Below are 26,949 nucleotides of genomic sequence, written 5' to 3' on the forward strand. Positions count from 1 at the left end.
TATACATCATTTCATCTTTCAACGAAAGCATTTATTAACATTTACTAGACATAAACCGTCTAAACTTAAATTAATATTCGACACAATTTTATTATACGCTTAAATCCTGCCAGAATAAAAAAATAATTAAAAATGTAATTATTAAGTTAACATGTTATTTTAAATAAATTTTGCTCTATGATCTTCAATATACCGTTTTTAATGCTGGACTATATTCCCTTTTATTCAAAATATTCTAATATTCTATTCATGAAAAGGTTAAATAGAAAGTATTGTTAACACCATAAATGTGACAACCCATACATTTCCAATTTAAGCAGGCTGGGCTGTCATCAGTCTCTTGAAGCTGTCATCATTAGCAGGATTAATTTCGAAACAACTTTGAAGGAGCGAAGAAAATTAAGTGAAAATGTTGGTGACTTGGGGAAGATTGGCCACAGGTAAGCCCATCATGCTTACCATTATACCTCTTTTATCTAATTGGTGGAGTCCATGTCAGCCTGTGCCAGAATCGGGCTCCAAATTGGCCACCCGAATGGGGGTCACTTCAGAGGCCTGCAGCGCAGACTGGCTCAGGTCCCCGTCCATGACCATGCTCGCTTCCTTCATACATCCTTGGTGCGGTGCGACGATAAGGACAACCTGAGTGACGAGTGCAAGCCCGAGCCAAAGGATGTCTGTGAGAACGAAGAGGATGTCAAGGAAAAGGATACTGGCGATGATGAAAAGTCCGGCGATGGAGTCAAGAAACTGAAGGGCAAGGGTCGTGAAGGCGTAATTCATGCTGTCATCGGTCCCGTCATCGATGTGTACTTCCCGGACGAAATTCCGGAGAATCTGAATGCCATGGAGGTGGTTGATGCGCCGATCGGACGCCTGGTGGTGGAGGTGCGATTTTATTTTCGGTTTCTTTCTAATTTTAATTTATTTCCCATTAATTTCTTTAATTGTTTATTAATTTACTATATTGTCGTTCGTTTAGGTCTTCCACCACCTAGGTAACAATGTGGTGCGCTGCGTGGCCATGGACTCCACGGAGGGTCTTAAGCGCGGCCAGAAGGTCATCGACTCGGGCTACCCGATCCGTGTCCCGGTGGGCAACGCCGTCCTGGGTCGCATCCTCAACGTGGTGGGCGATCCCATCGACGACCGCGGGGAGATCAAGGCGGATAAATACTCATTCATCCACAACGAGGCTCCCGAACTGGTCGACCTGACCGTCCACCCAGAGATCCTGGTCACTGGCATCAAAGTGATCGACCTGCTGGCCCCCTATGTCAAGGGCGGCAAGATCGGTCTGTTCGGCGGCGCCGGAGTGGGTAAGACCGTGCTCATAATGGAGCTTATTAACAACATGGCCAAGTCCCACGGTGGATACTCGGTTTTCGTGGGTGCCGGAGAGCGCACCCGCGAGGGCAACGATCTCTACCACGAGATGATCGAGTCGAATGTCATTTCCCTGGAAGACGACTCCTCGAAGGTGGTGCTGATATTTGGTCAGATGAACGAGCCGCCCGGCGCCCGATCCCGCGTGGTGCTCACGGGACTGACCATCGCCGAGTACTACCGGGACATTGATGGCCAGGATGTGCTGCTCTTCATCGACAATATCTTCCGCTTTATTCAGGCGGGCTCAGAGGTGTCTGCCCTGCTCGGCCGCATACCCTCGGCGGTGGGTTATCAGCCCACTCTTGGCACCGACATGGGTTGCATGCAGGAGCGCATCACCAGCACCCGCAACGGCTCCATCACCTCCGTCCAGGCTGTCTATGTGCCCGCCGATGATCTCAGCGACCCGGCGCCAACCGCCACATTCGCTCACTTGGATGCCACCACCGTGCTGTCGCGTCCCATCGCCGAGTTGGGCATTTACCCGGCTGTGGATCCCCTGGACTCCTCCTCGCGCATCCTCGATCCCGACATTGTAGGCGAGGAGCACTACAACGTGGCCAGAGCGGTGCAAAAGACACTGCAGGCCTACAAGTCGCTGCAGGACATCATCGCCATCCTGGGCATGGACGAGTTGTCTGAGGAAGATAAGCTGACGGTGGCCAGGGCCCGGAAGATGCAGCGCTTCCTCTCGCAGCCGTTCCAAGTGGCCGAGGTCTTCACCGGGCATCCCGGTAAGTTGGTGCCTGTAGAGAAGACAGTCGAAGGCTTCAAGCGGCTCCTGAACGGGGAGTACGACGATATCCCAGAGATCGCCTTCTACATGGTGGGCGACGCTGAGGAAGTGCTGGCCAAGGCCACTCAACTGGCCTCCTCCATGCAGCCGGATGCAGCTTCTAAGGCGCCGAAAGGAAAGGAGGGAGAGGCCAAGAAGGATGATAAAAAGAAGGAAGGGAAGGAGGAGCCACCGATAGGAGAGGCCAAAAGAGACAACAAAATAGAGGAGAAAGGAGAAGCCAAGGAAGAGGACAAGAAAGATGACAAAGACAAGCCCAAAGAGGACTAGTGATTCAAACATCGAACACTGGAAAATGGGAAAATAAATTAGCTACTAGCTTTTCTTACTACTAATTTGTAATATAGTTATTATAAAAGACAAATATTTTAAAATAACAAATAAAATATATAATGACATTCACCAAGGTCTCTCCCACAATCCACCAATGACGTCAGCACCGTTGGCCGACAGCTTTATGTTATCATGGTACTCGAAATGGGAATGGCGAACAATTTACGCTAGGATTTGATCCCAATCATGTATCAACAAATTTTCTATGCCATCCTGCGATCTGCTTTTTCTGAGTAAGAAAACTGCATTCCTTCCTAGCTAACAAAACGGCTGATATTACCCTAACCTTTACCCCCTTCCGCCAGGTACTCGAAATGGCCAACCAATTGCACTGGCATTTGTTTCCAATCCTTCTGTTCGTTGTCTTGAATTTATTTTTAATATTAAAATATTTGTATTATTTATAAATTATAATTAATGTTAATAATTACTAGTGAGAAAAGGCAATAGTAACAGAAAATGTCCCATTTTCCAGTGTTCGATGCTGTTATCCATTGAATCACTAGTCCTCTTTGGGCTTGTCTTTGTCATCCTTTTTGTCTTCTTCCTTGGCTTCTCCTTTCTCCTCTATTTTAGCATCTCCTTTCGGTTGCTCCTCCTCCTTCCCTTCCTTCTTTTTATCATCCTTCTTGGCCTCTCCCTCCTTTCCTTTCGGCGCCTTAGAAGCTGCATCCGGCTGCATGGAGGAGGCCAGTTGAGTGGCCTTGGCCAGCACTTCCTCAGCGTCGCCCACCATGTAGAAGGCGATCTCTGGGATATCGTCGTACTCCCCGTTCAGGAGCCGCTTGAAGCCTTCGACTGTCTTCTCTACAGGCACCAACTTACCGGGATGCCCGGTGAAGACCTCGGCCACTTGGAACGGCTGCGAGAGGAAGCGCTGCATCTTCCGGGCCCTGGCCACCGTCAGCTTATCTTCCTCAGACAACTCGTCCATGCCCAGGATGGCGATGATGTCCTGCAGCGACTTGTAGGCCTGCAGTGTCTTTTGCACCGCTCTGGCCACGTTGTAGTGCTCCTCGCCTACAATGTCGGGATCGAGGATGCGCGAGGAGGAGTCCAGGGGATCCACAGCCGGGTAAATGCCCAACTCGGCGATGGGACGCGACAGCACGGTGGTGGCATCCAAGTGAGCGAATGTGGCGGTTGGCGCCGGGTCGCTGAGATCATCGGCGGGCACATAGACAGCCTGGACGGAGGTGATGGAGCCGTTGCGGGTGCTGGTGATGCGCTCCTGCATGCAACCCATGTCGGTGCCAAGAGTGGGCTGATAACCCACCGCCGAGGGTATGCGGCCGAGCAGGGCAGACACCTCTGAGCCCGCCTGAATAAAGCGGAAGATATTGTCGATGAAGAGCAGCACATCCTGGCCATCAATGTCCCGGTAGTACTCGGCGATGGTCAGTCCCGTGAGCACCACGCGGGATCGGGCGCCGGGCGGCTCGTTCATCTGACCAAATATCAGCACCACCTTCGAGGAGTCGTCTTCCAGGGAAATGACATTCGACTCGATCATCTCGTGGTAGAGATCGTTGCCCTCGCGGGTGCGCTCTCCGGCACCCACGAAAACCGAGTATCCACCGTGGGACTTGGCCATGTTGTTAATAAGCTCCATTATGAGCACGGTCTTACCCACTCCGGCGCCGCCGAACAGACCGATCTTGCCGCCCTTGACATAGGGGGCCAGCAGGTCGATCACTTTGATGCCAGTGACCAGGATCTCTGGGTGGACGGTCAGGTCGACCAGTTCGGGAGCCTCGTTGTGGATGAATGAGTATTTATCCGCCTTGATCTCCCCGCGGTCGTCGATGGGATCGCCCACCACGTTGAGGATGCGACCCAGGACGGCGTTGCCCACCGGGACACGGATCGGGTAGCCCGAGTCGATGACCTTCTGGCCGCGCTTAAGACCCTCCGTGGAGTCCATGGCTACGCAGCGCACCACATTGTTACCTAGGTGGTGGAAGACCTAAACGAACGAAATATAGTAAATTAATAAACTATTATAGAAATTAATGGGAAATAAATTAAAATTAGAAAGAAACCGAAAATAATATCACACCTCCACCACCAGGCGTCCGATCGGCGCATCAACCACCTCCATAGCATTCAGATTCTCCGGAATTTCGTCCGGGAAGTACACATCGATGACGGGACCGATGACAGCATGAATTACGCCTTCACGACCCTTGCCCTTCAGTTTCTTGACTCCGTCGCCGGACTTTTCATCATCGCCAGTATCCTTTTCCTTGACATCCTCTTCGTTCTCACAGACATCCTTTGGCTCGGGTTTGCACTCGTCACTCAGGTTGTCCTTATCGTCGCACCGCACCAAGGATGCATGAAGGAAGCGAGCATGGTCAAGGAGGGGGACCTGAGCCAGTTTGCGCTGCAGGCCTCTGAAGTGACCCCCATTCTGGTGGCCAATTTGGAGCCCGATTCTGGCACAGGCTGACATGGACTCTAACAATTAGATAAAGGAGGGATAATGGTCAGCATGTTGGGCTTACCTGTGGCCAATCTTCCCCAAGTCACCAACATTTTCACTTAATTTTCTTCGCTCCTTAAAAGTTGTCTCGCCTGAAATTAATCCTGCTAATGATGACAGCCTTCAAGTGACTGATGAAAGCCAAGCCTGCTTAAATTGGAGACTTAATGGTTGTATTTTTTTATTTAGTGGGTTGTCGCTACCTTTTTTTATTGTGCTCATTGGCTAACAAATTTATGAAAATATTTATACATTAATAATTATATAGAAAATATATTTCATATAAACTAAGAATAAGAATACAATTAAAACTAAATTAGTACATTTTAAGAGGAAGAGCATTAAGAGAAAGGAAAGGATCTCCAGAGAAGTTCCCACTTAAGCAAGCATACAAGTGGATTCTATCGGTTGCCATGGCTACCTAAAGTGAAGTCCCAAAGCCCAAACACATTGGTTTTCAGTGGAAGAAAACACATGAAACATGGACGTTCTATCGCATTACAACTCGCCGGTGGTCGAATTTCCGGCTACCCAGCCGCTGGAGAAGCAATATGCGCTGGTCGACAACTGCACAGGCACTGATCCGCCGCCTCCCAACCGGGACACCGCCACCGGAACACAGGAGAAACTGGACATGGCAACTCAAACGGAGCAATTATTAAAAATCAGCAGCAAAGACGTAGAGTACGATGAACGGGCTCTGGCCAAGTGGTTGCGCCAGATATGCCCCATAGTGGAGCGGGAACTGATGAATCCTACTCCGCTGATGGAGGATCTAACGATGAGCCAATGCCGGTTGGAGGAGGAACTGCAAGTGTTCACCTACCAGAAACTGGCCATGGGCGGAGCGGAAAACTCACAGGGCCTGGCCATCTGGCTGAGCGTGCACACCAACAATGCTCCAGTCCTGGTGGCAACCACGGTGGCTCCCCACGACGACTGGTGCGAGCATGTAGACCAACAGTTGAAGCTGTTCGTTCCCCAAAGGATGTCCCATGGAAACTATGTGTTCTTTAAAGAAGCCAAGACCCTACCCTTGAAGTCCTGCCTACAAAGTCTCTGCACGAATCCCTTCAACAAGAACATGTTTGCCGGCTCTACGATGGACGGAGAGCTCTTCGTCTGGCTGTATGAGCAGGCTAGAGGCTCTGGTGGTGATGGCAACGTGGACATCAGGCAGCTTCACAGTTTGTCCTCTGCCCAAGGAGCGGCTGTGGCTCTGGACTGGCCCCGGGAAAACCTACTGATGGCGTGCTATGCCAACGGAAGTGTTCGCCGCTGGGACTTGACCAAACAGATGTCTCTGGACTGGGAGTGAGTGCTTTTGTGTAAATGGAACCCTAATTAATGGATCTCTTTAGGTACTCTCTGCCCGCCTCGGTTACCTCGGAGCCCACAGCCATGGTGGCCTTGGGGCTTGATGACTTTGTGCTGGGCACCAACGATGGTGGCATTTATAGGTGTTGGGGCACAGGGCGCCAAATCCAACTGTTGGCCCTTAGACAGCATCGGTTCATGGTCTCTACTCTTATACGCACGGAAATGGAGGGAAACCCGTTTGTTCTTAGCTGCGATCTCAGCGGCCAGGCCTTCTTTCACGATCTGCGACTCACAGATGAGGTAATGCCACATCCTTTAGTTGACCATTAACTCTGCTTAATACCTTACTCTCTAGGATATGGCGCAGGTGATAGTGCAGATACCTTTACCCTTTAAGAATGTCATCGCCTGCAGCCGGGATGGCAACATCATCTACTGTCCTGCCAGCGATGGAGCCCTCGAGTATTACAGGGTGAGCGATGGTGCCCAGGCTCATGTCAAGGGAGCACTGCGCGGCAAAGGCAGTATTATCCGAAGCAGCGATAATGGGTAAGGGTAGGTCGAAAGGAACTAAAATTGAACTAAAGTAAGTTCGTTTCCAGCTGCTGGCTAATCACAGGTCTCTATGGCGACGAGTTCCAAATCTTTTACGTGGAACGTTAATAAGTCATATCGAATATATTGAAAATATCAGGTTGTCAGTTTTTGAAATAATCGCTTATATTTGCAATGACTGCTTAATGTTAATGTGTACGGCTCTATCTTCTTCTCTTAGGATTGCTATTTACACGAGTTTATTTTAAAATTTCTCCAGATCTCTAACAAATACCACATGTAGATATAGACTATATATAATTTCATTTGTATAAACAAGACTTTCTTTGTGTATAATTTCAAAAAAACAAAATGCAGAAGAAAACTTAAAGCTTGATAATATTGCATTAAAATAAGCAGTTTCTTTTTCTTGGGGATCTCGATAAAAATAAAAGATTCTCTACTTACTCCTCATCCGCAGGCTTGTGGTATCATGGTGGACATGTAAAAATAATGTGTGTTGCGTACGAGTGTTTACAAAGACGTAATTACAAAATGGCCTGCCTATATAGACACTTGCCTAGCGTAATAAATAAATTATACAATTAACATTAACGAGATATACGCGATATATGTATAAATATATAATAGAACTGCACACACAATTTTGCTAAATCTCTCACGCCCAATCTGCTAGCTTCAGTCCGTTCATTCCGATCACTCCACACTCTGTTCTACTTTTCACTTAAGCCTAGATTGCAATCTGCACTTTGCACATATCAAATATAGTTGGTTTCGCGATAATAATAATAATAACTAGAAGCGGCTGATTGGCTGATGATAAATTCAGTTGAAGAGAACTGTATTGGGGTCTTCGTTATCCATTTGCTTTACATGCCGCAGCACATCCTTCTTTGTAATCACGCCGAGCAGGCGACTGCAAACAAAGATAGAGAATTGTAGTTACTTGTTACTGGTTTCCAGGGAGAGCACACTCACCCATTGTGTGTCACTAGCGTCTGGCGCAGTCCCAGCTTACGGAACATATCCACCACCGTTTCCATCGGCGTTTGATCCGTCACCGTGATAGGTGCCATGTCCAGGATCTTCTTTAACTTGAGAGGCTGCGGTCCCAGGTTTTGCGTGGGCTGAGTAGAGGTAAATAATACTATGGAGCTGCTGCTAATACCCTCAATAAGACGCTTGGCATTGCCTGGAAGGGATAACTCAGGTTAACTAGGGAAACACCAGCTTGAGGATGAGTGAGACGCTCACCTATGGCCAAGTTCAGGTCCCTGCGCAACACAAAGCCCACCAAGTATTGATTTTCGCGGGACACCACCACCGGATAACCATTGTGTTCCGTTTCCTTAAGCAGGTTCTCCACATCGTCCACCGTCATGGAGTCTTGGGTGATGACATTTAGGGTTTCATTGCGTCTGAAATGTAAATAAAGTAAATAAAATGTATAAAGCTCCTTTGTTCTACTAAATTTACTCACTTTGGCTGCATAACATCCGCTGCCAGAGTTGTGTGCGCAAACTCCTCCTTGCTGTCCAGGAACGGATAACCATTCAGCGCAATGTGCGCATCGTAGATGCCCTGCCTGCCCAAAGCATCGCCCACCCACTTGGAGGCCATGGCAGCGGCCATCAGTGGCACAATATATCTCACTCCGCCCGTCAGCTCAAACATGATCACCACCAGGGAGACCGTCATGCGTGTGACACCGCCCAGAACAGCTGCCGCACCCACCACCGCATACAGTCCGGGCGTAATTAGATTGCTGTCCGCACATTCACCGGTAAAGAACCAGATATTTGGGTAGCTGTAAGCAAACTGCTCCACGCCAATGCCCACAATGCGGCCCATGATGGCGCCCAGCAGCAGGGACGGAATAAACAAACCCGCCGGCACCTTCATGCCAAATGTGAAGATAGTCAGAGCCAGCTTGAGTATAAAGGTGAGCATCAGCAGCCAAATGGAGCTGTAGACGCCAGGGCCAGGCTCTGTGACCTCAATGATACTGTTGCCCATCGTAATGTTCATGCGTTTGTACTCGCTAAAAGAAAAAAATTTTTTTAAATTAATAGAGATAATTTACAAAATAATTGTAAAATATTTGAAACCCACCACAAGGGATTGGTGACATCGCCGGGCGAGCACTTGCTGACCAACAGGAAGATCAGCTCGTTCATGTTCATGCGGGTAAAGGGGTTCGGGTAGCAGATGATGCCAGTGACCAGAGTCACAAAGAGCACCTCCATGACGGGATACTGGCCCAGCTTGCTGAATTTCCTATAGCGGCACCACCACAAGTTCGCCTTGATGAAAAACGTACCAATCACACCCTGAAAATGTACCAAAAACTATTAAAATGTATCAAAAAGTAAGTAAACAAAAGAACCTTACCCCCATTATTCCCAGGAAAACAAAGGGAATGAGCTCAAAGAAAATCCACGGTTTGTTATACTCCACAAAGAAAAGCACGGAATGCTCATTGCCAAATGGAGTCAGCGATCGCAGCACGAAAGCGGCGATCAGGGCACAAAAGAAGGAACGCCACAAGGTCTTCAGGGGAAAGTAATAGGATACCTCCTCCAGCGAGAACAAAACTCCTCCAATTGGTGCTCCGAAAGCCACTGAAACGCCGGCCGCCGCTGCTGCTGATAGAATCTCACGCTTCTTGGCCTCGTTCCTTCCATATTTGGGGAAAACGTGCGAGAATATGTTGCCAATACAGCTGGCAATATGGACCATAGGTCCCTCTTTGCCCAGCGTAAGGCCAGCGGACACAGAGAGCATCAGACCCACTGATTTGATCAGCAGCGTCCACTTGCCCAAGTAGCCGCGTATGATGAAGCCCGACAAGATGGTCTTGATCTCCGGTATACCCGATCCGCAGGCGTATGGGGCGAACATCCGCACCAGTGAGGCGCTGAGAGAGGCGAACAGCAGTGCCCAAAGCACATACCAAATATAGGCGACGATATACGGTCCGGTGCCATTTCGATCCAGGCCAAATATCTCCGGCCAGGTCTTCCACTGTTATAAGAGAAGACGGCGCATCAAGTTATTCCGTTACTATTAAGGCAGCACACAACTCACCGTCGAGCAGTTGCCTTCCTCAAACACCGATTGCTTGGCCGGGTAACAGCACTGCTCTCGATTAAACCAAAAGGCGGGTGGACAAATACCATGCTTCAGGTCGGACATCCAACTGGCGCCAATGTCCACCATGCCGGCCACACAGCCAGCGGCAATGCCGACGAGTAGAACGCACAACCACCCAGATCCGGCATCAATGGAGCCCTGGAAGCACAATATAAAGATAAGTTCTGTTATGGTCAAAAAAAAAGCAGCTTCCTACCTTGATCAAATCCCACAGCGAGTCCTGCCGCTTCTTCACAATGTAGCGATGTCGCATCCGATCTCGAGCAATGTCCCTTTGCCAGTCGATGGTATGGAAATCCTCATACTGACCAATCCCCGGAATATCATCCTGCACATCCGAGGAGCCATAGAAGGACAGTGCTCCTAAAGATAAAAACATAAGCACATAAATTATCTCCATTTTGACAACACAAGCTTGGATTCTTCATGTTCGTTAGCAATGATCAAAGTTCAGATTCAGGTTCACTTACATTGGGGGCACAGGGATACTTGACTATTATATTCTTGATTTACTTGATTGTTTCTTGTGGGTAATTTCTTCTTCCTGGCAATTACGACTCTGTAAACAGAGAGTTATATTCCCCGATTTGAGCTCCATTTGCTAACATCATAATTCGGCTGCTATCGAGTTTATATATATGTGAATTAGTGTATTTACCCAACACATTCATACAATACATTTAATTTTCATTCAAATAAACAGCTCTGCCAGTTGGTTAAGTCACTTAATATCATGAATTAGCATCACGTGACTAAACTATGGAGCACTGTGTTTACCTATCGTGCCTTTACTCTTTGTCCAAACAGGGAATTGATTCCCCTGAGGCCGCAATTATGCACATATGTCTGATTGCTAATGATCGTGGATATTAATTGAATTGAATTCCCCACTTGGAGCAAGTACAGCTGTGTGCCACGCCACCGAAAAAGCGGAGCGTACTCATATGATCATGATCTTGATTAACACCGCAGACAGCAGACGCTTTGCGCAATGGGATCCCGATCTCTCGCTCTCGCCCTCTCTCTCACTTCTGAACTCACCGTCCATGGGATCACCGAAGGCACTGTGAGTTGGCACATGCTGGTGCATTGTTCGCTGACTGTGGCCACCTGAGTGTCCAAACTCTCGCTCAGTATCCGATTCGGTGGCCGTTTCCCGGTGATAGCCGCTACTGCTTCCGCCTCCTCCACCGATGCCGCCACCGATTACATCGCCCGGACTAGAACGCGGTGTGATGTCGATCATATCCTCCTCGTCTGTGCCCGCCGTCGCTGTCAGCGAAGTGGTCAGCTTAGAGTGCTGCGCCAGCGGATGGTCGTGGAAGCTACCGTCACTGTCGCCCGTAGCTCCGTTCGTGTGGCCGTTCGACTGGAAGAGAGAAAATAACGAAACCCAAATCAGATATCAGATATGGCTTTCGGGGGATCTCAGGGGGATTTATGGGCGCTTTGTTTATGCATTGAAACTGATAAGATTAGGATCGGCATACAATACACACATCTGTGCGTGAAATTCTGAATAATTTCTAGCATTTCCGCCCCCTTGTGTCAGATGTTTTTGGATCCGGATAATGTGATTACTCGAGCGAATGAAACTATCGCTGGGCAGTAAGCTGGGCTAAATCTGTGGTGAGTAAATTTCGTGTGAATTCTCAAGTGATAAGTAAACTCAAAGAGTTTAAGAAGAAATTGAACTGATTCTGTTATTTCTAAGATAGTTTCCGGTTTCTTTTATAATTAATTTAAACGGCTTTTTAATAGATAACATAATGATTATTTTTAACACAAAATATTCAAGCCAAAGACACCACCTATTTACGTGTTTTTGTGCGTAATGTGATGGCGATGGGGTTAAGGCCCACCTGGGCTTATCACGTATGTGGGCTGCGTACCTTTTTCATCACCGTCTGGTAGGCGGTTATGTAGCTGTTGCCCTCCGCCGCAGCCTCTCTGCTGCCCTTAAGCGGAAACTTTTCCATTCCTGTCCCTGTCCAGCTGCTGCTATTCTACGCGTATAATTCTAGATATTCCAAATTATTCACAAATTTTTGTTGCGTTTTTGCGTTGCAGTCGAGGCAGCGCAGTAGCAGCGCAGCGAGCGCACGTCACTAAGTACAAACACACACAAACAGTTGTTGGAGCCAATCACTTCACTTTCTTTCCATTTTACTCGCTTTGGAGGTGTGCACTCGTTTGGCTTGGCATTGGGATGGATCGAACAGGTATTTTAATCACTTATATAGTACACATTTCATTGGTAAAGTGCTTACTTTTGTGTGCGAATATTTTATTTGCAAAAAACCACATTCAGTGTGACCAGAGCGTGATAAGCCAGTTAATACCAGATGTTGGGATTATCGAAAATGAGCCGATAACTCTACTGCGATGACTGATCTCTCAAATAAACTGTTTTCAAAAGTAATCTTTGAAAAGCGGTCAAATTTCAAAAGAATAAATATTTTTCAGTCCGCAGACAGTCCCTTTCTGAACCGTGCTTCACTTGTAAATATTTACAATATAACGGTGCATTTTATATGAACATATTTTCCAGTATATTTTCCGGATTCTTGGATCTGCCAGTATTATTGTATCAACACATTTTTTCGGTGCCTCCGCCTGGTCACTCTGGTCACCGAATTTGTTTACGCCGTACACTCAGCACGGATTTCGGTTGGGCCAACAACAACAGCACAGCGCGCCAGCATAAACAACGAGAGTGAGATGGCCGGCTTTGTGGCGGTGCACACAGGTTTGTATACACGGATCCGCCCCGACCGACGGCCAGATGATTGATGGCCGCCATCCGTTTTCAGGGGCTGGCAACTGCATAGACGAGACCAAGTACCAGCGGGTGATCAAGGAGGCGTGCCTGCGGGCGACGGAGATACTGCGCAACGGCGGCTCCGCCGTGGATGCCTGTGAGGCGGCCATCGTCCGGCTGGAGAACTGCGGCTACACGAACGCCGGCTTCGGCTCCAATCTCTGCCTGGACGGATCCGTGCAGTGCGACGCGGCGATTATGGACGGATCCACCCTAAACTTTGGTGCCTGCACGAACGTCAGCCGGGTAAAAAATCCCATCCAGCTGGCCCGACGTATCTGCGACGCCCAGGCCAGTCCACAGCTACTGGAGCGCATTCCACCGATGATTCTCGCCGGCACTGGAGCCGAACGGTATGCCGATGAGGTGGGCTGCTCCATGGTCGATCCCTCCGTTCTGATTTCTTCGAAGGCCAAGTTCCAGTTCAATCACTACAAGAGCAAATACGATATGGTGATGAACTGCAGGTCGGGCAAGGAGGCCTCCGAAGAGCCGGTGCCGGGGCCAGTGCCCGAGCCCGGCGCCGAGGTGGAGCTAGCCGCCGCCCTGGACACCGTGGGCGCTGTGTGCGTTGATGGCGCTGGTAATACTGCAGCGGGCTGCAGCTCTGGCGGCATATTGCTCAAGGTTCCCGGACGGGTGGGCCAGGCGGCCACGTACGGAGCCGGCTGCTGGGCCACCGATACCGATAAGCTGGCCGTGGCTACCTGCACCACCGGCAACGGTGAGTACCTGATGAAAACGCTCCTGGCCCGAGAGATCTGCAACGGGGCCTTCAGCAACGATTGTGCGGTGACGAGTCTACACCGGACGTTCAAGCAAAAGTTCCTCGACTCCCCGCTGCTGCCTCGGCAGCAGGATCTCTATGCCGGGGCCCTGACCCTGCTCTATTATCCGGGCCAGAGCAGCGGCGAGGTGATGTGGAGCCACACGACCCAGTCCTTCTGCGTCGGCTACATGGGGACCTCGCAGCGGGCGCCAAAGGTTCGTACTCAGGCATAGCCGCCAGCAGCCACACATCATCCATCATTTCCCATAATCCGTTTCCCGTGTGTCTTCTTCTTGCAGTTTGTGCACTCGCCGCTGCCCACGTACAGCGTACCAGGCCGATCGTGCGTCGTCAATGGCCAGAATTTCCATTTGCGCATTTAGATGTGGGCCGGACTGGGCTGGCCAACTAACTAGCCGCAGTGTCTGGCTGCGGACCGCATCTGCTTGCCCCCCTTATCCGCGGCGCATCTGCAATTCATTTGATTTAATGTTTAATTGCCGCGACAATCGCTGCCAATGCTATATGGTGGCTATATGACAGCCGGCGCCGGCGGAGGCAGGGCTTTGTCTTTGCCGAAATATTAAGATAATTAAGCGAAAACTTTTATTGTAAATTCTCTCGTAGAACGTAAGCCAGAACTGTGTTTGTGTACGTAGTGTACTGCTAGCAATGAAATAGGATTTCTCAAATGTGTGCTGGCTAACCCCCTTGCTCCGTTGCTCCTGGGAACAGCCGTGTGCGCTAGATAAATCAGCCGGCGGCATATCATATTCGAGTGGGGGCATATGTTTGTATCCGTATGTATATTTAGACGCGCTGACGTGTGTGTGTGTGTGCATCTGTGTGTCCAAGTGTTTACGGCCATCAATGTACAGAACATAACCCATTAATTTCGACGACACAGCAGCAGCAGCAGAAGCCGCAGCATGCACACACAATATCAAGGTCCCGAGAATATGATTTGATTATTTCGAAAATGCTTTTACTTTTAGCGTAAACCAATGACTGTACATACAAGCATATACTTATGACGCGAGCTGTTCTAAACACATTCGTTTTGTAAAATCCAATATCCAAATGGTATTTCATGGCACATATATTTATTGCTAAACATCTCGAGGCTTTCCCAGAACCCCATTTGTAATCCCCGAAGAGCAAGAGCAAATGTGAGCGAGCTCCATTAGCTGATGATTTATACTGCCTAAGATCGTGTCCCTGACTGTAGTCATATGTATTTAAGAGCTTAGGCTGGTAGCTATAGCTAATCAAACCAGTAACTTGATATTTTTTTTTTAGGATTTATGATTTTACTAAATGTTTATTAAAGATTGTTTACATGTCGGTTAAAGAGGGATTTTCATTTAATGGCATTGGCACCGTAAAAGTGATGCTTCTATTAAGGGTATGGTAATTAATTTTTTTTCTCTTAAAGTAATTGTCCAATATCTTAAGAATATTTTGTCAAAGTTTCACATCGATCGTAGCAAAATTGATAAAGTTATGCATAGTTGAACGGAGGCCGTTTGATGTTTAATGCATGATTATCAAAAAGTTTAAAACGCTCTCCTTAAAAGTGCTAAAGTTGAAATTAGGCTATATCTTCTTTTACTAATACCATTAAAATTATACAATTTTAAAAATCCGTCTTGAGTGCATTTTTTAAATGTTTATTTTATAATATTTTTTTATTTAACAAAGTAACTTGTTTTTTTGGTAAAATTCGGGGTTTCAACTTTCAACTTTGATACAAAATCTGGAAAAATAAAAATGCTACGTGAGTACCTCGGGACTCGTATCCATTAACTACTGCATTATATTCTGATATTTAACTATAACTTATTTAACTAATTCCACAGGTACTTTGCGCTTTTTTTAATTGTTTAATTTTAATATATTTTTTATTTAACAAAGTGATTATTGTGCTGCAAGGATGTTAGGATAATTTGTGGTTAGTCAGAGTAGAAATTAAGTCATATCTAAGTCTAAGAAATTTTTTATTTTTATACCCTTGCAGGGTATTATAATTTTAGTCAGAAGTTTGCAACGCAGTGAAGGAGACGTTTCCGACCCCATAAACCATATATATTCTTGATCAGCATCAATATGCGAATCTTTCTAGACATGCCCGGAAGAAATCGATTTTTTGGCAATTCTTGCGAAATTTGATAAGGGGTTACATAATTAAAATTAGCAAAAATGGCCAAAAATTTTGATTTCTTAAAATTTTAAATTTGGTATGCAGTTTTTTTTAATTAATAAATACTAACACAAAACTGCTTTTCGAATCGAAATTAATGCATTTTTGGCTTAGTTATGATAATTTTAATTGTTACCTGCAAGGGTATACAAACTTTGGCTAGCCAAAGTTAGCTTTCTTTATTGTTTAATGATTATTTAGATTACATATATTTCCCAACTATGTTTATATGTTTAAATTTGTTGGAGTTAGTTAGTTGGAGTATCAGTTGGAGTATCAGTTGGAGTATCAGTTGGAGTATCAGTTGGAGTATCAGTTGGAGTATCAGTTGGAGTATCAGTTGGAGTATCAGTTGGAGTATCAGTTGGAGTATCAGTTGGAGTATCAGTTGGAGTATCAGTTGGAGTATCAGTTGGAGTATCAGTTGGAGTATCAGTTGGAGTATCAGTTGTAGTATCAGTTGGAGTATCAGTTGGAGTATCAGTTGGAGTATCAGTTGTAGTATCAGTTGGAGTATCAGTTGTAGTATCAGTTGGAGTATCAGTTGGAGTATCAGTTGGAGTATCAGTTGGAGTATCAGTTGGAGTATCAGTTGGAGTATCAGTTGGAGTATCAGTTGGAGTATCAGTTGGAGTATCAGTTGGAGTATCAGTTGGAGTATCTGTTGGAGTATCAGTTGGAGTATCAGTAGGAGTAGAGCTTGGCGCAACAGTAGAGGTAGACGTGGTGGTATCCGAGCAGCTGGCCGGCCGTGTCGAAACACAGTTGCCGACGCTCACATCGAAGAAGGGCCTCGAGGCGGAACAAGTCATGTAGAGGGCCACCCAGCTGTCGGTGCCCGATTTCTGGCAGTACAGATAACTATTGCACGCGGAGTCATCGTAGTTTCGCGTGTAGAAATAACTGGGACTGGAACTGGGCTCCGCATCCCTGCAAGCCTGTTGCCTCTGATCGGCACTGGGCGTTGTTGCCGGCGCTGCGGTAGTAGTGATCGGCTGGTAGACACTGTTGCTGCAGGTTGCCTCCATGCCCACCTAAGAGCGGAGCAATAATTAGTTTATATTTTGCTTATTGTGTGACATTGAGAAAACTTACATAGTCGGCAGCACAAGTGGGCACACAGAGAGTTCCAAATTGACTCAAGGAATCGATAATGCAAACCTCATCTTCGTCGCAGCTGTACACAGTGGAGGTGATGAGCTCTCCGGTGGAGGAGCAACGGGCAAACTGTGTGCTGCTGACACAGGAGAACTTGTCACCTGTCGCACACACTTGACAGTCATCATTACCACCCGTGGTTCCACACACGTCCAGGACAGTGGTGCCATCCACCTGGGAGCTGTCCACACAAACGTCTGCGGAATTTGAACAAACGGTGCCCGTGGGACAGGTCTCTACAGCTCCAAAGGCGGCATTTTCTGGGTTTAGGGAACGCAATAATTATCGATATTGAAGGTAAAATCTGGAATCTACAATTGCTTCCTGGACTCACTCATGCAATTCTGGTACGAGGTCTGGTTGAGGCAGTAGACATCGTTGTCCGTCTGGCACTCCTGACAGGTCTGGGCGCCCACAAAGGCCAAGAGAGAAGCCACAATGGCTATGGTCGCAATAATCCTTTGCATGTTCCTTTGAAACTCAACGCGTTGATGTAGTTTAAACTAAACTATAAACTGATATGATCTCCAGCTGCGATCTGCTGTCTTATATAGCGGAGAGTTCCGCTTTGCAGAAATCATTTTCGGCGGAAACCTTCAGCTGTTTATGGGGATATTAGTTGATAATATTACTTATCAGATTTGGAGCTCTACGTCGCTGTTGAAAATCCTCCCTAATAAAACAAGATATTGAAGGTAAGAGGTGCCGCCGCATATCAGCTATTGACAGCAATTTGTTTTTGCCTAAACGTCTTAGAAAAGGTACTATTATCCGGATTTTGAAGGTTAATAGCCATTTCTTCGGGAATTGAATCATGTTATCTGTAATTTGGCCGTCCGAACGTGTATTCTTCAAAGACTCTTTCAGCTCGTATTACTTTATTTTTGGTATATTATCTCATAAAGCTGTTTTTATGGAAAACATCCAACAGAACAATTTTCAAGGTTCTCAAGGTTTTTTACGACAAAAATATACACCGTTATATAATTACTTTAATGAAAAATTTCTGTTTGAAGTAGACAAAGGAATACATGGATTCACATGTATATTTTGTGGCTAAAATCTTTGTTAAATTATCCTTTCTTTAAGTGCATTCAGCAGGCTTAGTATCCACACATTCGCCGACATTCGAATCGAAGTATATCTTGGGTAACTTGCACGAGAGGAACACGGTAGCATAATCATTTCCAGCTAGTTCACAGTACAGGTAACTGCGGCAGGTGGCATCATCCATGTATCTCGTGTAGAAGAACTTGGCTGTTGTTCCCGAAGCCGCTGCTGCTTCCGAACATTTGGTCTTTCGAACCTCTGGAGTGGGCGACGTGGTCGGAGCTGCAGTTGTTGTGGTCGTTGTGAACTCTACGTTACTGCAAGTGGCCTTCATATCCAGCTGTAAATCAAAGCTCAAGGATAAGTCTAAAGGGAAACGATATTCCAAAGGGATACCTACAAATTTAAGAGCACACGACGGCACACAAACTGTTTTGTGAGGCACAAGAGCTTCGATGTTACACAGTTCACCAGTTTCACAATCGTAGGTAATGGCATCAATTAGAGTGGTACCAGAGCACCTGGCGAACTGAGTACTGCTCACACAAGTGTACTTGCTAGTACCATCACACACTTGGCATCCTGCACCGTTGCCCCCAGTGCTGCCACACACATCCTTGATATCTGGATTGGTGGTAGTTATAACCTTGCAAGGATCGTCGGAATTGGTGCAAACTGTGCCCGAGGAGCAGTGCTGGATATCGCCAAAGGGGGCACCTCCTAATTGGAACAATGGATCTTTGAGGTTTCTTGGGATTTTGCTAGTCTTTCCCTTACTTACTCATGCAATTTTGATACGAGGTCTGGTTGTGGCAGTAAACATCGTTGGCCGCTTGACACTCCTGGCAGTTCTGAGCAGCAGTTAAAGCCAAGCCACAGGATATAACAAGTAATATATTTAAGATTCTTTTCATTCTAATGGCAGAATTTAATACAAAAATTGCAGCAAAATGACATGGTCTCCTGATACTGCACATTTCTTTTATAGCTGAGATAATGCAAAGCTAAACCAATGCAGAGTATTTTTGGAAATCATAAACCTTTATGATTACGATCTTCGAGCAATAAAGATGTGTACCAGATTTGATTTAAGCCAAAGGAGTGTGCCATCATAAAGCAATATTGAAGCTTTTTCGAGGTGAGATTTAAAATATTTTAGGAAAGCGTCTCACTTTAATTTATCCTAATATCCTGTTTACAGTTAAAGGTAAATGTCTTTAAAAAAGAAAGAATCTTTGTGTTTTTTAAAATAAAATAAAGTTTAGATGTTTTTTATTAATATTTTACAAGACTTTTTGATTTTTTAAAGCTGTACATTTGTCATTATAAACTGGTTACAAAAAACTCAAGTGCATTCAGTTGGCTTGGCTGACACGCAACCAGAGGTGGTCGGATCGAAGTATGGCCTGGTACCGGAACAGGATAGAAATACGGTGGTCCATCCGGTAGTAGCTCGTTGGCAATACAGGTAACTGCGGCAGGTGGCATCCGCTGTGTACGAGGTGTAGAAATACGAAGCGGAACTAAGGCTTGCGTCCGCATTAGCTGCTTTAGTGCACCCAGTGGCTTGCACTGAAGGCTCGGGGGTGGTGGCCGGAGAGGCTGTTGTTGTGGTCGTGCTGCTCGGCTGGTACACACTGTTGCTACAGGTTGACGTAAAACCCACCTAAAACAGACAAAAGCTATTAGTTATATTCAATAGAATCATCCAAAAGGACATACAAAATCGGCTGCACAAGTGGGCACACAGATGTTGTTGTAAAAGGTTAATCCCGCTTCTATACAAATTTCGTCCTCCTCGCAGCTATACACACTGGAGCTTAAGACCACTCCGCTTGAGGAACACCGGGCAAACTGAGTCTGGCTGACACAGGTGTACTTTTTGTTTGTGTTACACGTTTGACAGCTTGCCGAAAGGCCACACACGTCCAGGACAGTGGTGCCATCCACCTGGGAGCTGTCCACACAAACGTCGGCGGAATTTGAGCAAACTGTGCCCGTGGGACAGGTCTCTACAGCTCCAAAGGCGGCATTTTCTGGGTTTAGGGAACGCAATAATTATCCATATTGAAGGTAAAATCTAGAATCTACAATTGCTTCCTGGACTCACTCATGCAATTTTGATACGAGGTCTGATTGAGGCAGTAGACATCGTTGTCCGCCTGGCACTCCTGACAGATCTGGGCACCCACAAAGGCCAAGAGAGAAGCCACAATGGCTACGATCGGAATAATCCTTTGCATGTTCCTTCGAAACTCAAAGAGATGATGTTGTCTGAAATGATGTTGTCTATAAACTGATATGATCTCCAACAGCAATCTTCTGTCTTATATAGTGGGGAGGTTCGCTTTGCAGAAATCATTTTCGGCGGAAACCTTCAGCTGTTTATGGGTAGTTGATAATATAACTTATCAGTCTTCCAAAAATGTGCCATATAGTTATAAAAAAGTATGAAATTATACAAGACTTGATGATTTCTTGAACTATGGCTTAAAAAAGAAATGGCGCGTGTCTATATCTCTACTGGGTTTGAAGGTTAATATCTAAATATATGTCTACGAAGGTATATCTACAAATACTTAATAATGACTAAGTTTACATTTAAGTAAGTTTACTTTTTAAAAGTAAAACTGTATTCAAGAATTTATTATTTAATTTTCAAAAGCAAAACTTTATTTAAATATTTATTATTTTACAATATTTGTTGTTATTATAGGCCAAAATGCGTGTAAACAAGACAAATAAGATCCCTAAATTGTTTAACTGAAATACAATTTAAACGGGTAAATTCAATAAAAAGTTTCAAATTTTAAGAGCAATCAGCAGGCTTTGTTGCCACACAACCCAAGGTTTTTGAATCGAAATACTGCTTGGGTGCGAGACATGTTAAGAAAACTGTAGCCCATTTGGTGTCGTTAGGGCCTTTTTGGCAATACAGATAACTGTTGCAGGTGTTATCTAATGTGTTTTTGGTATAGAAGAATTTGTTTCCAGGGCTAGCGGTGGTGGATGTGCTTGTGCTGGCGGTGGTGGATGTGCTTGTGCTGGCGGTGGTGGATGTGCTGTCGCTGGTGGATGTGCTGTCGGCGGTGGATGTACTGGCAGTGGTTGCGCCTTCGCTGGATGTTGAAGGATTGGCTGCCGCCTCGCATATTTCCTGTTCCTCATCATCGCTAGGCGTTGTGGGCGGAGCCGCTGTAGTTGTGGTTGTGGTAAATTCATTGTTGGTGCAAGAGGGTTTTGCATCAAGCTGGCGTTAAAATTTCATAAAAAATTAATATAGTTCGAGTAAACTGCAAAGATACCTACATAATTAAGGGCACAAGAGGGCACACAAATGGTTTCATATGTCTTTAAACCTTCTTGGTAACAAACTTCATCTTCCTCGCAACTGTAGATAGCGGAGGTAACCAGAGTGGTGCCTTTGCATCTGGCAAATTGAGTACTGCTGACACAAGTGTACTTGTTACTATCAGTACAAGATTCACATGTGGATGCATCTCCACAAACATCCTGGATTGTAGTTCCATCGGGTTTCTCCACACAAACATCAGCATCATTGGTGCAAACGGTGCCCGTAGGACACACCTCCACATCGCCAAAGGGTTTTCCTTCTACAAGTAGTTGACAGCCTTAAGTCCTAGGGTTTACGTAACTCTCTCCTCCACTTACTCATGCAATTTTGATATGAGGTCTGGTTAAGACAGTAAACATCATTAGCGTCTAGGCACACTTGGCATTTCAGGGTGGTGGTGGTTTCTAAGGCTAGGTTACCACTAGCAAAAATGAGGAAAATTGCAAGAATTATCTGCATCTTGGAGGTTTCGTTTAAACTGCAGAGTAACTATTAACTAACTGCAATGAGCTGTTGCCTTCTTATATAGCTGAGAACTGCATCCAAAGCTTCATCCATAAACTGCATTTGGTTGCATCAGGTGATCTAGGTCTCTTTATCAGAAATGGTATCATCAGTCATAAATTTGCTATCGTAAGGAAATAGTGAAGCTTTTTTAACAACAACAAAGAATACTCGAAAATAAATATAGAATTTTCAAGTGTGTCTTTAAAGAAAATAAAGAAAATTCAAGAGTTCAAAATAATTTTTAAAAATAATTTAGATGTAAATAGGGGTTTTGAAAACATAATCCATACTTTAGTTGTTAAATCAGTATGACCATATTCAGATTGTTTTTCCCCTACAGAAAATATTTTTATAATTTCATGAGTCAAAAATAACTAAACAGAAATATTTTAAATATAAACAAGGGTTTGGAAAATACAATCTACACATTAGTTTTTAAATCAATATGACCATACTCGCATTGCTTTAGTGTCATACAAGCATCAGGTTATTTTTAACCTTTTTAATAGTTTATTTTGTTTATTGTTTTTTAGAAATATATAAAAAAGATTTAAAAGAAATTCCTGTGGTTTGGAGATACCCAGAAAGCTTTCTATACTTTTACGTAGATCTTATCACTGGAATATGAAATAATAATAATGTTGTTTAATGCTCCCAATAAAAAAATAAATCCATAAAGAAAACCTTGAATGAATGAGAGATAGATAGCCCAAGATATTGACAGTTATCTTCTGAGAAACCCCCGATAGTCATTCTTTATGGTTAGTTTGTCAACCCGATAAACAAATTAAGACACATGCCATGATTGCTTGCGATCACATTTATTAAGTTTCGTATTTGAATCAAATTTTTCTTAAATATTTTCTCACACAATTTTACATATTACACAATTCACGTTCTTAAATGTTTGTTTTCTTGCTTGATTATCGTTTCCATTTACGAGTAACACAAAATATCTCTTAGGCGAATTTAATAAATAACAGATATATGTATGCGTATGATCATTTGTTTCGTTATAAGCGAAGGTCAAATATGGTATATAATACGTTTCAAAAGTGACAAAGAGGAGAGAACTAAAAGTGTCTGCTTAAAGTTAGACGTACGCTCTGATAATAAAAATAATAATGCATCCTCGTCGGTGAAAACTATCCGTGTTTATACGTAAGTATCTATAGAAGAGCGCCATGGAGGATGACTCCTCGGATTGGGGATAGCTTCACCGATATCTGCAGCACGATTAAACACAATATTACGATATTGGATGGGTAATAATGATTATTACACTTGGTAAGTTGACGCGTGGGGCTGGGTGGCTTTTGGAACATCGCCTGGATCCTTGATGGTGATATTACACATTGAAATGTTGAACTTATGATTCGATATATAATAGTATGTAATGTGTATATATAATTTATATATGAAAAAATATATATATATATTTATATACGTACGTGTATATGCATGTATTATGTAGTTAAACTAATCTGTAACTAGGGCTCATTTGATGAATATGTTCTCAGTTTTGTATGTAAAGGTTTTCCTTTGATCCTCGGATCCTTGGATCGCAATGTGTGTGTGTGTGTGTAAATATAGTTAAGCTTGATTTGTGTAAGTTTATTTTTATAATTTTCTCTATTCTCGTATATAAAATTTGACCAAATACATAATTTCTTTACTTCTTCTTTTTTTTCTGTTGCTTTGTTTATATATAAAACGAACGAAACAATTCTCAACGATATTTGAAACATGGTTTCACCTAATGCTTAAATGCCTAACACAAAAATAATAAACAAATTTTGAAACATTCTCTCTCCCTAGTTCCTTCTTTTTTCAGCCTTCTCTTTTTAGCTGGTTAATAAAGTAAAATTGTTGCTTCTCGATGATGATATAGGTTCTCAGACATACATATACACTGTGAAAGTAAAACATAATTTCATTTACTTAATTTACTAATTACTCTAATCAACGCGGCGTTCTCCTCCTTCAGGCGATGATTATCCGACTTGTAGGCATCGAGTTGCTGTGTAAATGTGAAAAGAAGTCGTCGTCAAGGTAAGAAAAGTAAAAAACAAAATTAGTTAAAATTATACAGAGAATATCGAAAGCAATATACGATTATGTCGGTGCTTAGGGGGCGGGCATGCTTAGTTAATTATTTTCTTTATTATTATTATTTTCGGGGATGCCTCAGCAGCAACAACACAACAATGGAAACAACAACAAACAATTAGTAACTGTCTAAAGGGGGGAAAAAACGAAACAGAACTCATCTTGGACAGCCCTAATCTCGTCGTATAACATGCACTACACACACACACTCGAAACATGGTATGACTTTGGAAGATTGTCTCTGATTCGTGTCTCGTGTGATAATCCTTTATATGCAGAATGACTCTCATGAATTTAGATGCGAATGCTCGTGTCCTGGTATCTCCACACCCACCCAGCGGGGGAGTATGACAACAATAAACAGCAGTAAATTGAATTAAGAACGACAATGGGCAAAAGTTTATGTTTATTTCATAAAATAACTCAAGATCGATGGTCGTTGGGTGTTGAGAGTCGAGTACAACACACAAAAAGGATAAACAAAATTTGCAGATAAAACGTGTAACAATAGGTAACAACAAGAGGGTATAAATCCATAGTATATTTTTAATAGACATTATTTAAATAGTAGAGTATTAAGTAAGTATATTATTTTATGTATATGTACAATAAGAGTGCTTCAAGAGGGTGTACCAAGATTGGTATTGTTTACTTATAAATTAATATTCTAGGAAAATTCAGGAACAAAGCCAGGAAATGTGAATTTATTCTAGCACAATTTGTGGCAAGTCTTCTAAGTAAATATTCTAGTAATTTAATTTATTACTCTTTTAAAAGATTTTGTTTTGTTTATTAAAATAAAACAGAACAGAATTTTCCAAGACTATAGAATTTTTATTTGAATTAAACTTGAAACGAAACAAAATTTCCCAAACTTTAGCATTTATTTCTAATTTAACAAATCTTAAGCTTGGCACAATTTGAAACACTCCTTGGATACAGTTATAGCTATATAATATATATTTTATTATATTCCTTTATGAGATATATAGGTGTATAAACAACAAAACAACAGCCAGCAGCTCATAATATTTGGGGAGGCGCAGGTTTCAAGTCAGTGTCAGTGGTGGGGCAGATTTACCATTAAGTTTCCAGCATCACACCAACCAGACCACTTCTTCGCTCTCTGATATAGCTGACCGATCCTTGGGATCCTGGGATTTGCTGATGCTGTTTTCTTGTCTCAATTCTTTCTTTTTTTTTCTTTTGTGGTGGGGGTTTGATGATTAATCTCGTTGGTTTCGAAGAGCTTTATTCTTTTTGATTCGAGTGTGTGGGTTTAGTTTTGATTTAAAGAGTAGTTCCCTTATTTGATACAAGTATTTTGATAAATTCGCAAACCGTATAATTTAGATAACCAAATTAACAAACAAATATTGTACTATTTATAAATTTTTCTACTAGTGAAATTTGTTTTTTTATCAAAAGAGGAGAATATTGCCTCCTGGGGAGTATGTGTAATGCCTTTATATGTATTACCAATGATCTCAGCTCAATGTGAACTTAATTTATCTACGCTACATTTAGTTATTGTTGTTACTCGCAAAAGAGTTGTGTATATTTAATTATCAAAAGTGCCACAGAATTTAAATCACTTGAAACTGCGCTTGCAAGTATGCAGTGAAATATTTTCAGTTCGCAAATTCTTGTGTTACATTTTAAAGCAAACTTTTGGGCTCCATTTAAATTGATTTCAAATCCACAGAAATTTCTGTGGCACTCCTGTCTCCTTATATATCATATTTATATTTATTTATAACAACGACATCAAGGTGTATTAAATATATAGTTTATGTAGAAACGATATTCGCGACATTGTGCGCGTGAGCAAAGGGAAGGTGAGATTTTCAGATATTGTGGCTTTTTGAGTATTATTAATTGGTTTTCGATTTTTGGGTGCTGGTGCTGGGGCAATCTAAATGCTTTCTGATCTGCGCCTATTTGGTCTTGGCCAGCTGACTCTGAGCCGAGGTGGTCAGCTTGGAGACGACCCGTGTGAGGGCCCGATTCTCGGCACGCAGACGGTCGTTCTCAGTCTTTAGCTTCTGCAACAGCTAAAAATCACACAATACAAAAAAATAAGGACGCAGCAAGTGATAACAAAACAGCACAGCGGCGACGCAAGAAAATCAAAGTGGAAAAACACATGTTTTGTTTAAATATTTGAGCGATTAGCGATTACGATAGTCGATTGTTTCGACAGTTCGTTCGATTGTTTGTTTGATCGATGAGGCGCGTGGGAAGAGAGAGAGAGAGAGAAAAGAAAAACAAATTTGAGTGAGCGTATTGGAATGAGAGCGCTTTGGTTTTTTAAATATTCTTTTTTAATCTGTAACAAATTTAAGTGAGTATAACGATAAACGTATAAACACGCATGGAAACAGTGACGAAAAATCAAAAGGGTTGACAATTTGACAATGAGAGATGGATAGAGCGAGATGATGATGATGATGATGATGATGGCACGATCTGGTGATGACAGAGAAACATAATGGTCTGAAGAGATGTCTTTTTGAATGAGAACATGTCTGAGGTGATGTCTGATGTCTGTCGTTGGCTTGTTTGTTATTCCTGTTGTGTGTTGTTGTAGAGGTTGTGCGAGATGAGAAAACCAAGAGGAAGGCAAACACACAAAACCAAGCATGAGAAGATGATCTGATGACAACATTTGGATTTTTGGGGCAATAAATAAATAAAGGCAACGAGGAAGAATTTAAAATAAAAGCGATCGCTTCACTGTACAGCGGAGAAGGGCACAAAATAGAAATGATATATAGACTATATACACAGGGGATCTTTTTTTTTTGGCAAATCAATTTCAAATTAAATGAGGTTTCTGCAACACAGTGCCACATCTCGCATTCAAACACACACCAAAGACAGCTAGCTAGTCAACTAGGTGTTCTTCTATAATGTGTAAAAAGCGCAGCATCTGGCCAAAGAGGTAAA

General features: G+C 43.8%; 9 protein-coding genes across 40 annotated transcripts in view; 3 read left to right on the forward strand and 6 right to left on the reverse strand.

Annotated features, from left to right (window-relative positions):
• Positions 1-303: 303 nt before the first annotated feature.
• LOC108078616 (ATP synthase subunit beta, mitochondrial-like) lies at positions 304-2,587 on the forward strand. Its single transcript, XM_070285703.1, has 3 exons — positions 304-440; positions 500-888; positions 983-2,587. The coding sequence occupies exons 1-3, from the start codon at positions 410-412 to the stop codon at positions 2,453-2,455; spliced, it is 1,893 nt and encodes a 630-aa protein (XP_070141804.1). The 5' UTR covers positions 304-409; the 3' UTR covers positions 2,456-2,587.
• Positions 2,588-2,882: 295 nt separating this feature from the next.
• Positions 2,883-5,167, reverse strand: LOC108078617 (ATP synthase subunit beta, mitochondrial). Of its 2 annotated transcripts, none has more exons than XM_017172540.3 (3): positions 5,026-5,104; positions 4,578-4,978; positions 2,883-4,484 (listed from the first exon to the last, which is right to left on the reverse strand). In XM_017172540.3, the coding sequence occupies exons 1-3, from the start codon at positions 5,054-5,056 to the stop codon at positions 3,021-3,023; spliced, it is 1,896 nt and encodes a 631-aa protein (XP_017028029.1). In that variant the 5' UTR covers positions 5,057-5,104; the 3' UTR covers positions 2,883-3,020. The 2 variants fall into 2 exon arrangements, with proteins under 2 accessions (XP_017028029.1, XP_017028030.1); XM_017172541.3 differs by having other exon boundaries at positions 2,884-4,484; positions 4,578-4,966; positions 5,026-5,167.
• Positions 5,168-5,238: 71 nt separating this feature from the next.
• Positions 5,239-7,066, forward strand: LOC108078817 (uncharacterized). Its single transcript, XM_017172900.2, has 4 exons — positions 5,239-6,317; positions 6,365-6,623; positions 6,679-6,872; positions 6,926-7,066. The coding sequence occupies exons 1-4, from the start codon at positions 5,485-5,487 to the stop codon at positions 6,984-6,986; spliced, it is 1,347 nt and encodes a 448-aa protein (XP_017028389.1). The 5' UTR covers positions 5,239-5,484; the 3' UTR covers positions 6,987-7,066.
• ClC-c (chloride channel protein 3) lies at positions 7,019-12,178 on the reverse strand. Of its 2 annotated transcripts, XM_017172897.3 has the most exons (10): positions 11,924-12,178; positions 11,073-11,400; positions 10,228-10,394; positions 9,966-10,169; positions 9,270-9,902; positions 8,991-9,208; positions 8,359-8,919; positions 8,133-8,296; positions 7,857-8,070; positions 7,019-7,794 (listed from the first exon to the last, which is right to left on the reverse strand). In XM_017172897.3, exons 1-10 carry the CDS (start codon positions 12,008-12,010, stop codon positions 7,704-7,706), a joined length of 2,667 nt encoding a protein of 888 aa, XP_017028386.1. In that variant the 5' UTR covers positions 12,011-12,178; the 3' UTR covers positions 7,019-7,703. The 2 variants fall into 2 exon arrangements, with proteins under 2 accessions (XP_017028386.1, XP_070141020.1); XM_070284919.1 differs by lacking the exons at positions 11,073-11,400; positions 11,924-12,178 and adding an exon at positions 10,502-10,620.
• Positions 12,133-14,972, forward strand: Tasp1 (Taspase 1). Its single transcript, XM_017172902.3, has 4 exons — positions 12,133-12,253; positions 12,583-12,780; positions 12,845-13,836; positions 13,921-14,972. Exons 1-4 carry the CDS (start codon positions 12,241-12,243, stop codon positions 14,002-14,004), a joined length of 1,287 nt encoding a protein of 428 aa, XP_017028391.2. The 5' UTR covers positions 12,133-12,240; the 3' UTR covers positions 14,005-14,972.
• A 1,097-nt stretch (positions 14,973-16,069) lies between these two features.
• Positions 16,070-17,472, reverse strand: LOC108078598 (salivary glue protein Sgs-3). The gene is made up of 3 exons (XM_017172519.3): positions 17,314-17,472; positions 16,917-17,239; positions 16,070-16,855 (listed from the first exon to the last, which is right to left on the reverse strand). The coding sequence occupies exons 1-3, from the start codon at positions 17,444-17,446 to the stop codon at positions 16,070-16,072; spliced, it is 1,242 nt and encodes a 413-aa protein (XP_017028008.2). The 5' UTR covers positions 17,447-17,472.
• Positions 17,473-19,372: 1,900 nt separating this feature from the next.
• Positions 19,373-20,296, reverse strand: LOC138928604 (uncharacterized). The gene is made up of 3 exons (XM_070285910.1): positions 20,140-20,296; positions 19,752-20,065; positions 19,373-19,695 (listed from the first exon to the last, which is right to left on the reverse strand). Exons 1-3 carry the CDS (start codon positions 20,270-20,272, stop codon positions 19,375-19,377), a joined length of 768 nt encoding a protein of 255 aa, XP_070142011.1. The 5' UTR covers positions 20,273-20,296; the 3' UTR covers positions 19,373-19,374.
• Positions 20,297-20,666: 370 nt separating this feature from the next.
• On the reverse strand, positions 20,667-21,852 carry LOC108078712 (mucin-21-like). Its single transcript, XM_017172696.3, has 3 exons — positions 21,702-21,852; positions 21,339-21,643; positions 20,667-21,279 (listed from the first exon to the last, which is right to left on the reverse strand). The coding sequence occupies exons 1-3, from the start codon at positions 21,841-21,843 to the stop codon at positions 20,839-20,841; spliced, it is 888 nt and encodes a 295-aa protein (XP_017028185.1). The 5' UTR covers positions 21,844-21,852; the 3' UTR covers positions 20,667-20,838.
• Positions 21,853-21,883: 31 nt separating this feature from the next.
• Positions 21,884-26,949, reverse strand: part of Mbs (Myosin binding subunit) — a 33,565-nt gene continuing 28,499 nt past the window's right edge. For 14 of the 30 annotated variants that reach the window (XM_017172676.3, XM_017172678.3, XM_070286063.1 and 11 more), the window contains 2 exons: positions 25,082-26,054; positions 22,696-23,911 (listed from right to left, as the gene is read on the reverse strand). In XM_017172676.3, the coding sequence (XP_017028165.1) occupies positions 25,938-26,054 (117 nt within the window). In that variant the 3' untranslated portion in view covers positions 22,696-23,911; positions 25,082-25,937. Of the gene's footprint in view, positions 22,013-22,695; positions 23,912-25,081; positions 26,055-26,949 lie in introns of those variants that run through there. The other 16 variants (XM_017172695.2, XM_017172680.2, XM_070286062.1 and 13 more) reach the window with 3 other exon arrangements.

Source organism: Drosophila kikkawai, chromosome 3L (assembly GCF_030179895.1).
Source record: "Drosophila kikkawai strain 14028-0561.14 chromosome 3L, DkikHiC1v2, whole genome shotgun sequence".
Lineage (NCBI taxonomy): Eukaryota > Metazoa > Arthropoda > Insecta > Diptera > Drosophilidae > Drosophila > Drosophila kikkawai.

Coding starts and splice junctions, on each gene's coding strand:
- ClC-c (XM_017172897.3), bottom strand. CDS start 12,010: ATGGAAAAGTTTCCGCTTAAGGGCAGCAGAGAGGCTGCGGCGGAGGGC. Junction 9,209..9,269: donor TTTTCCTGGGAATAATGGGG/GTAAGGTTCTTT, acceptor GTACATTTTCAG/GGTGTGATTGGTACGTTTTT. Junction 8,297..8,358: donor GCGGATGTTATGCAGCCAAA/GTGAGTAAATTT, acceptor TTTACATTTCAG/ACGCAATGAAACCCTAAATG.
- LOC108078617 (XM_017172540.3), bottom strand. CDS start 5,056: ATGTTGGTGACTTGGGGAAGATTGGCCACAG. Junction 4,979..5,025: donor TTGGGGAAGATTGGCCACAG/GTAAGCCCAACA, acceptor TCTAATTGTTAG/AGTCCATGTCAGCCTGTGCC. Junction 4,485..4,577: donor TCGGACGCCTGGTGGTGGAG/GTGTGATATTAT, acceptor TCGTTCGTTTAG/GTCTTCCACCACCTAGGTAA.
- LOC108078817 (XM_017172900.2), top strand. CDS start 5,485: ATGGACGTTCTATCGCATTACAACTCGCCGGTGGTCGAATTTCCGGCT. Junction 6,318..6,364: donor CAGATGTCTCTGGACTGGGA/GTGAGTGCTTTT, acceptor GGATCTCTTTAG/GTACTCTCTGCCCGCCTCGG. Junction 6,624..6,678: donor ATCTGCGACTCACAGATGAG/GTAATGCCACAT, acceptor CTTACTCTCTAG/GATATGGCGCAGGTGATAGT.
- LOC108078712 (XM_017172696.3), bottom strand. CDS start 21,843: ATGCAGATAATTCTTGCAATTTTCCTCATTTTTGCTAGTGGTAACCTA. Junction 21,644..21,701: donor CTCATATCAAAATTGCATGA/GTAAGTGGAGGA, acceptor AACTACTTGTAG/AAGGAAAACCCTTTGGCGAT. Junction 21,280..21,338: donor CCTCTTGTGCCCTTAATTAT/GTAGGTATCTTT, acceptor TTTTAACGCCAG/CTTGATGCAAAACCCTCTTG.
- Tasp1 (XM_017172902.3), top strand. Junction 12,781..12,844: donor CTTTGTGGCGGTGCACACAG/GTTTGTATACAC, acceptor ATCCGTTTTCAG/GGGCTGGCAACTGCATAGAC. Junction 13,837..13,920: donor CCTCGCAGCGGGCGCCAAAG/GTTCGTACTCAG, acceptor TTCTTCTTGCAG/TTTGTGCACTCGCCGCTGCC.
- LOC138928604 (XM_070285910.1), bottom strand. CDS start 20,272: ATGCAAAGGATTATTCCGATCGTAGCCATTGTGGCTTCTCTCTTGGCC. Junction 20,066..20,139: donor CTCGTATCAAAATTGCATGA/GTGAGTCCAGGA, acceptor CCCTAAACCCAG/AAAATGCCGCCTTTGGAGCT. Junction 19,696..19,751: donor CCACTTGTGCAGCCGATTTT/GTATGTCCTTTT, acceptor TGTCTGTTTTAG/GTGGGTTTTACGTCAACCTG.
- LOC108078598 (XM_017172519.3), bottom strand. CDS start 17,446: ATGCAAAGGATTATTGCGACCATAGCCATTGTGGCTTCTCTCTTGGCC. Junction 17,240..17,313: donor CTCGTACCAGAATTGCATGA/GTGAGTCCAGGA, acceptor CCCTAAACCCAG/AAAATGCCGCCTTTGGAGCT. Junction 16,856..16,916: donor CCACTTGTGCTGCCGACTAT/GTAAGTTTTCTC, acceptor CTCCGCTCTTAG/GTGGGCATGGAGGCAACCTG.
- LOC108078616 (XM_070285703.1), top strand. CDS start 410: ATGTTGGTGACTTGGGGAAGATTGGCCACAG. Junction 441..499: donor TTGGGGAAGATTGGCCACAG/GTAAGCCCATCA, acceptor AGTCCATGTCAG/CCTGTGCCAGAATCGGGCTC. Junction 889..982: donor TCGGACGCCTGGTGGTGGAG/GTGCGATTTTAT, acceptor TCGTTCGTTTAG/GTCTTCCACCACCTAGGTAA.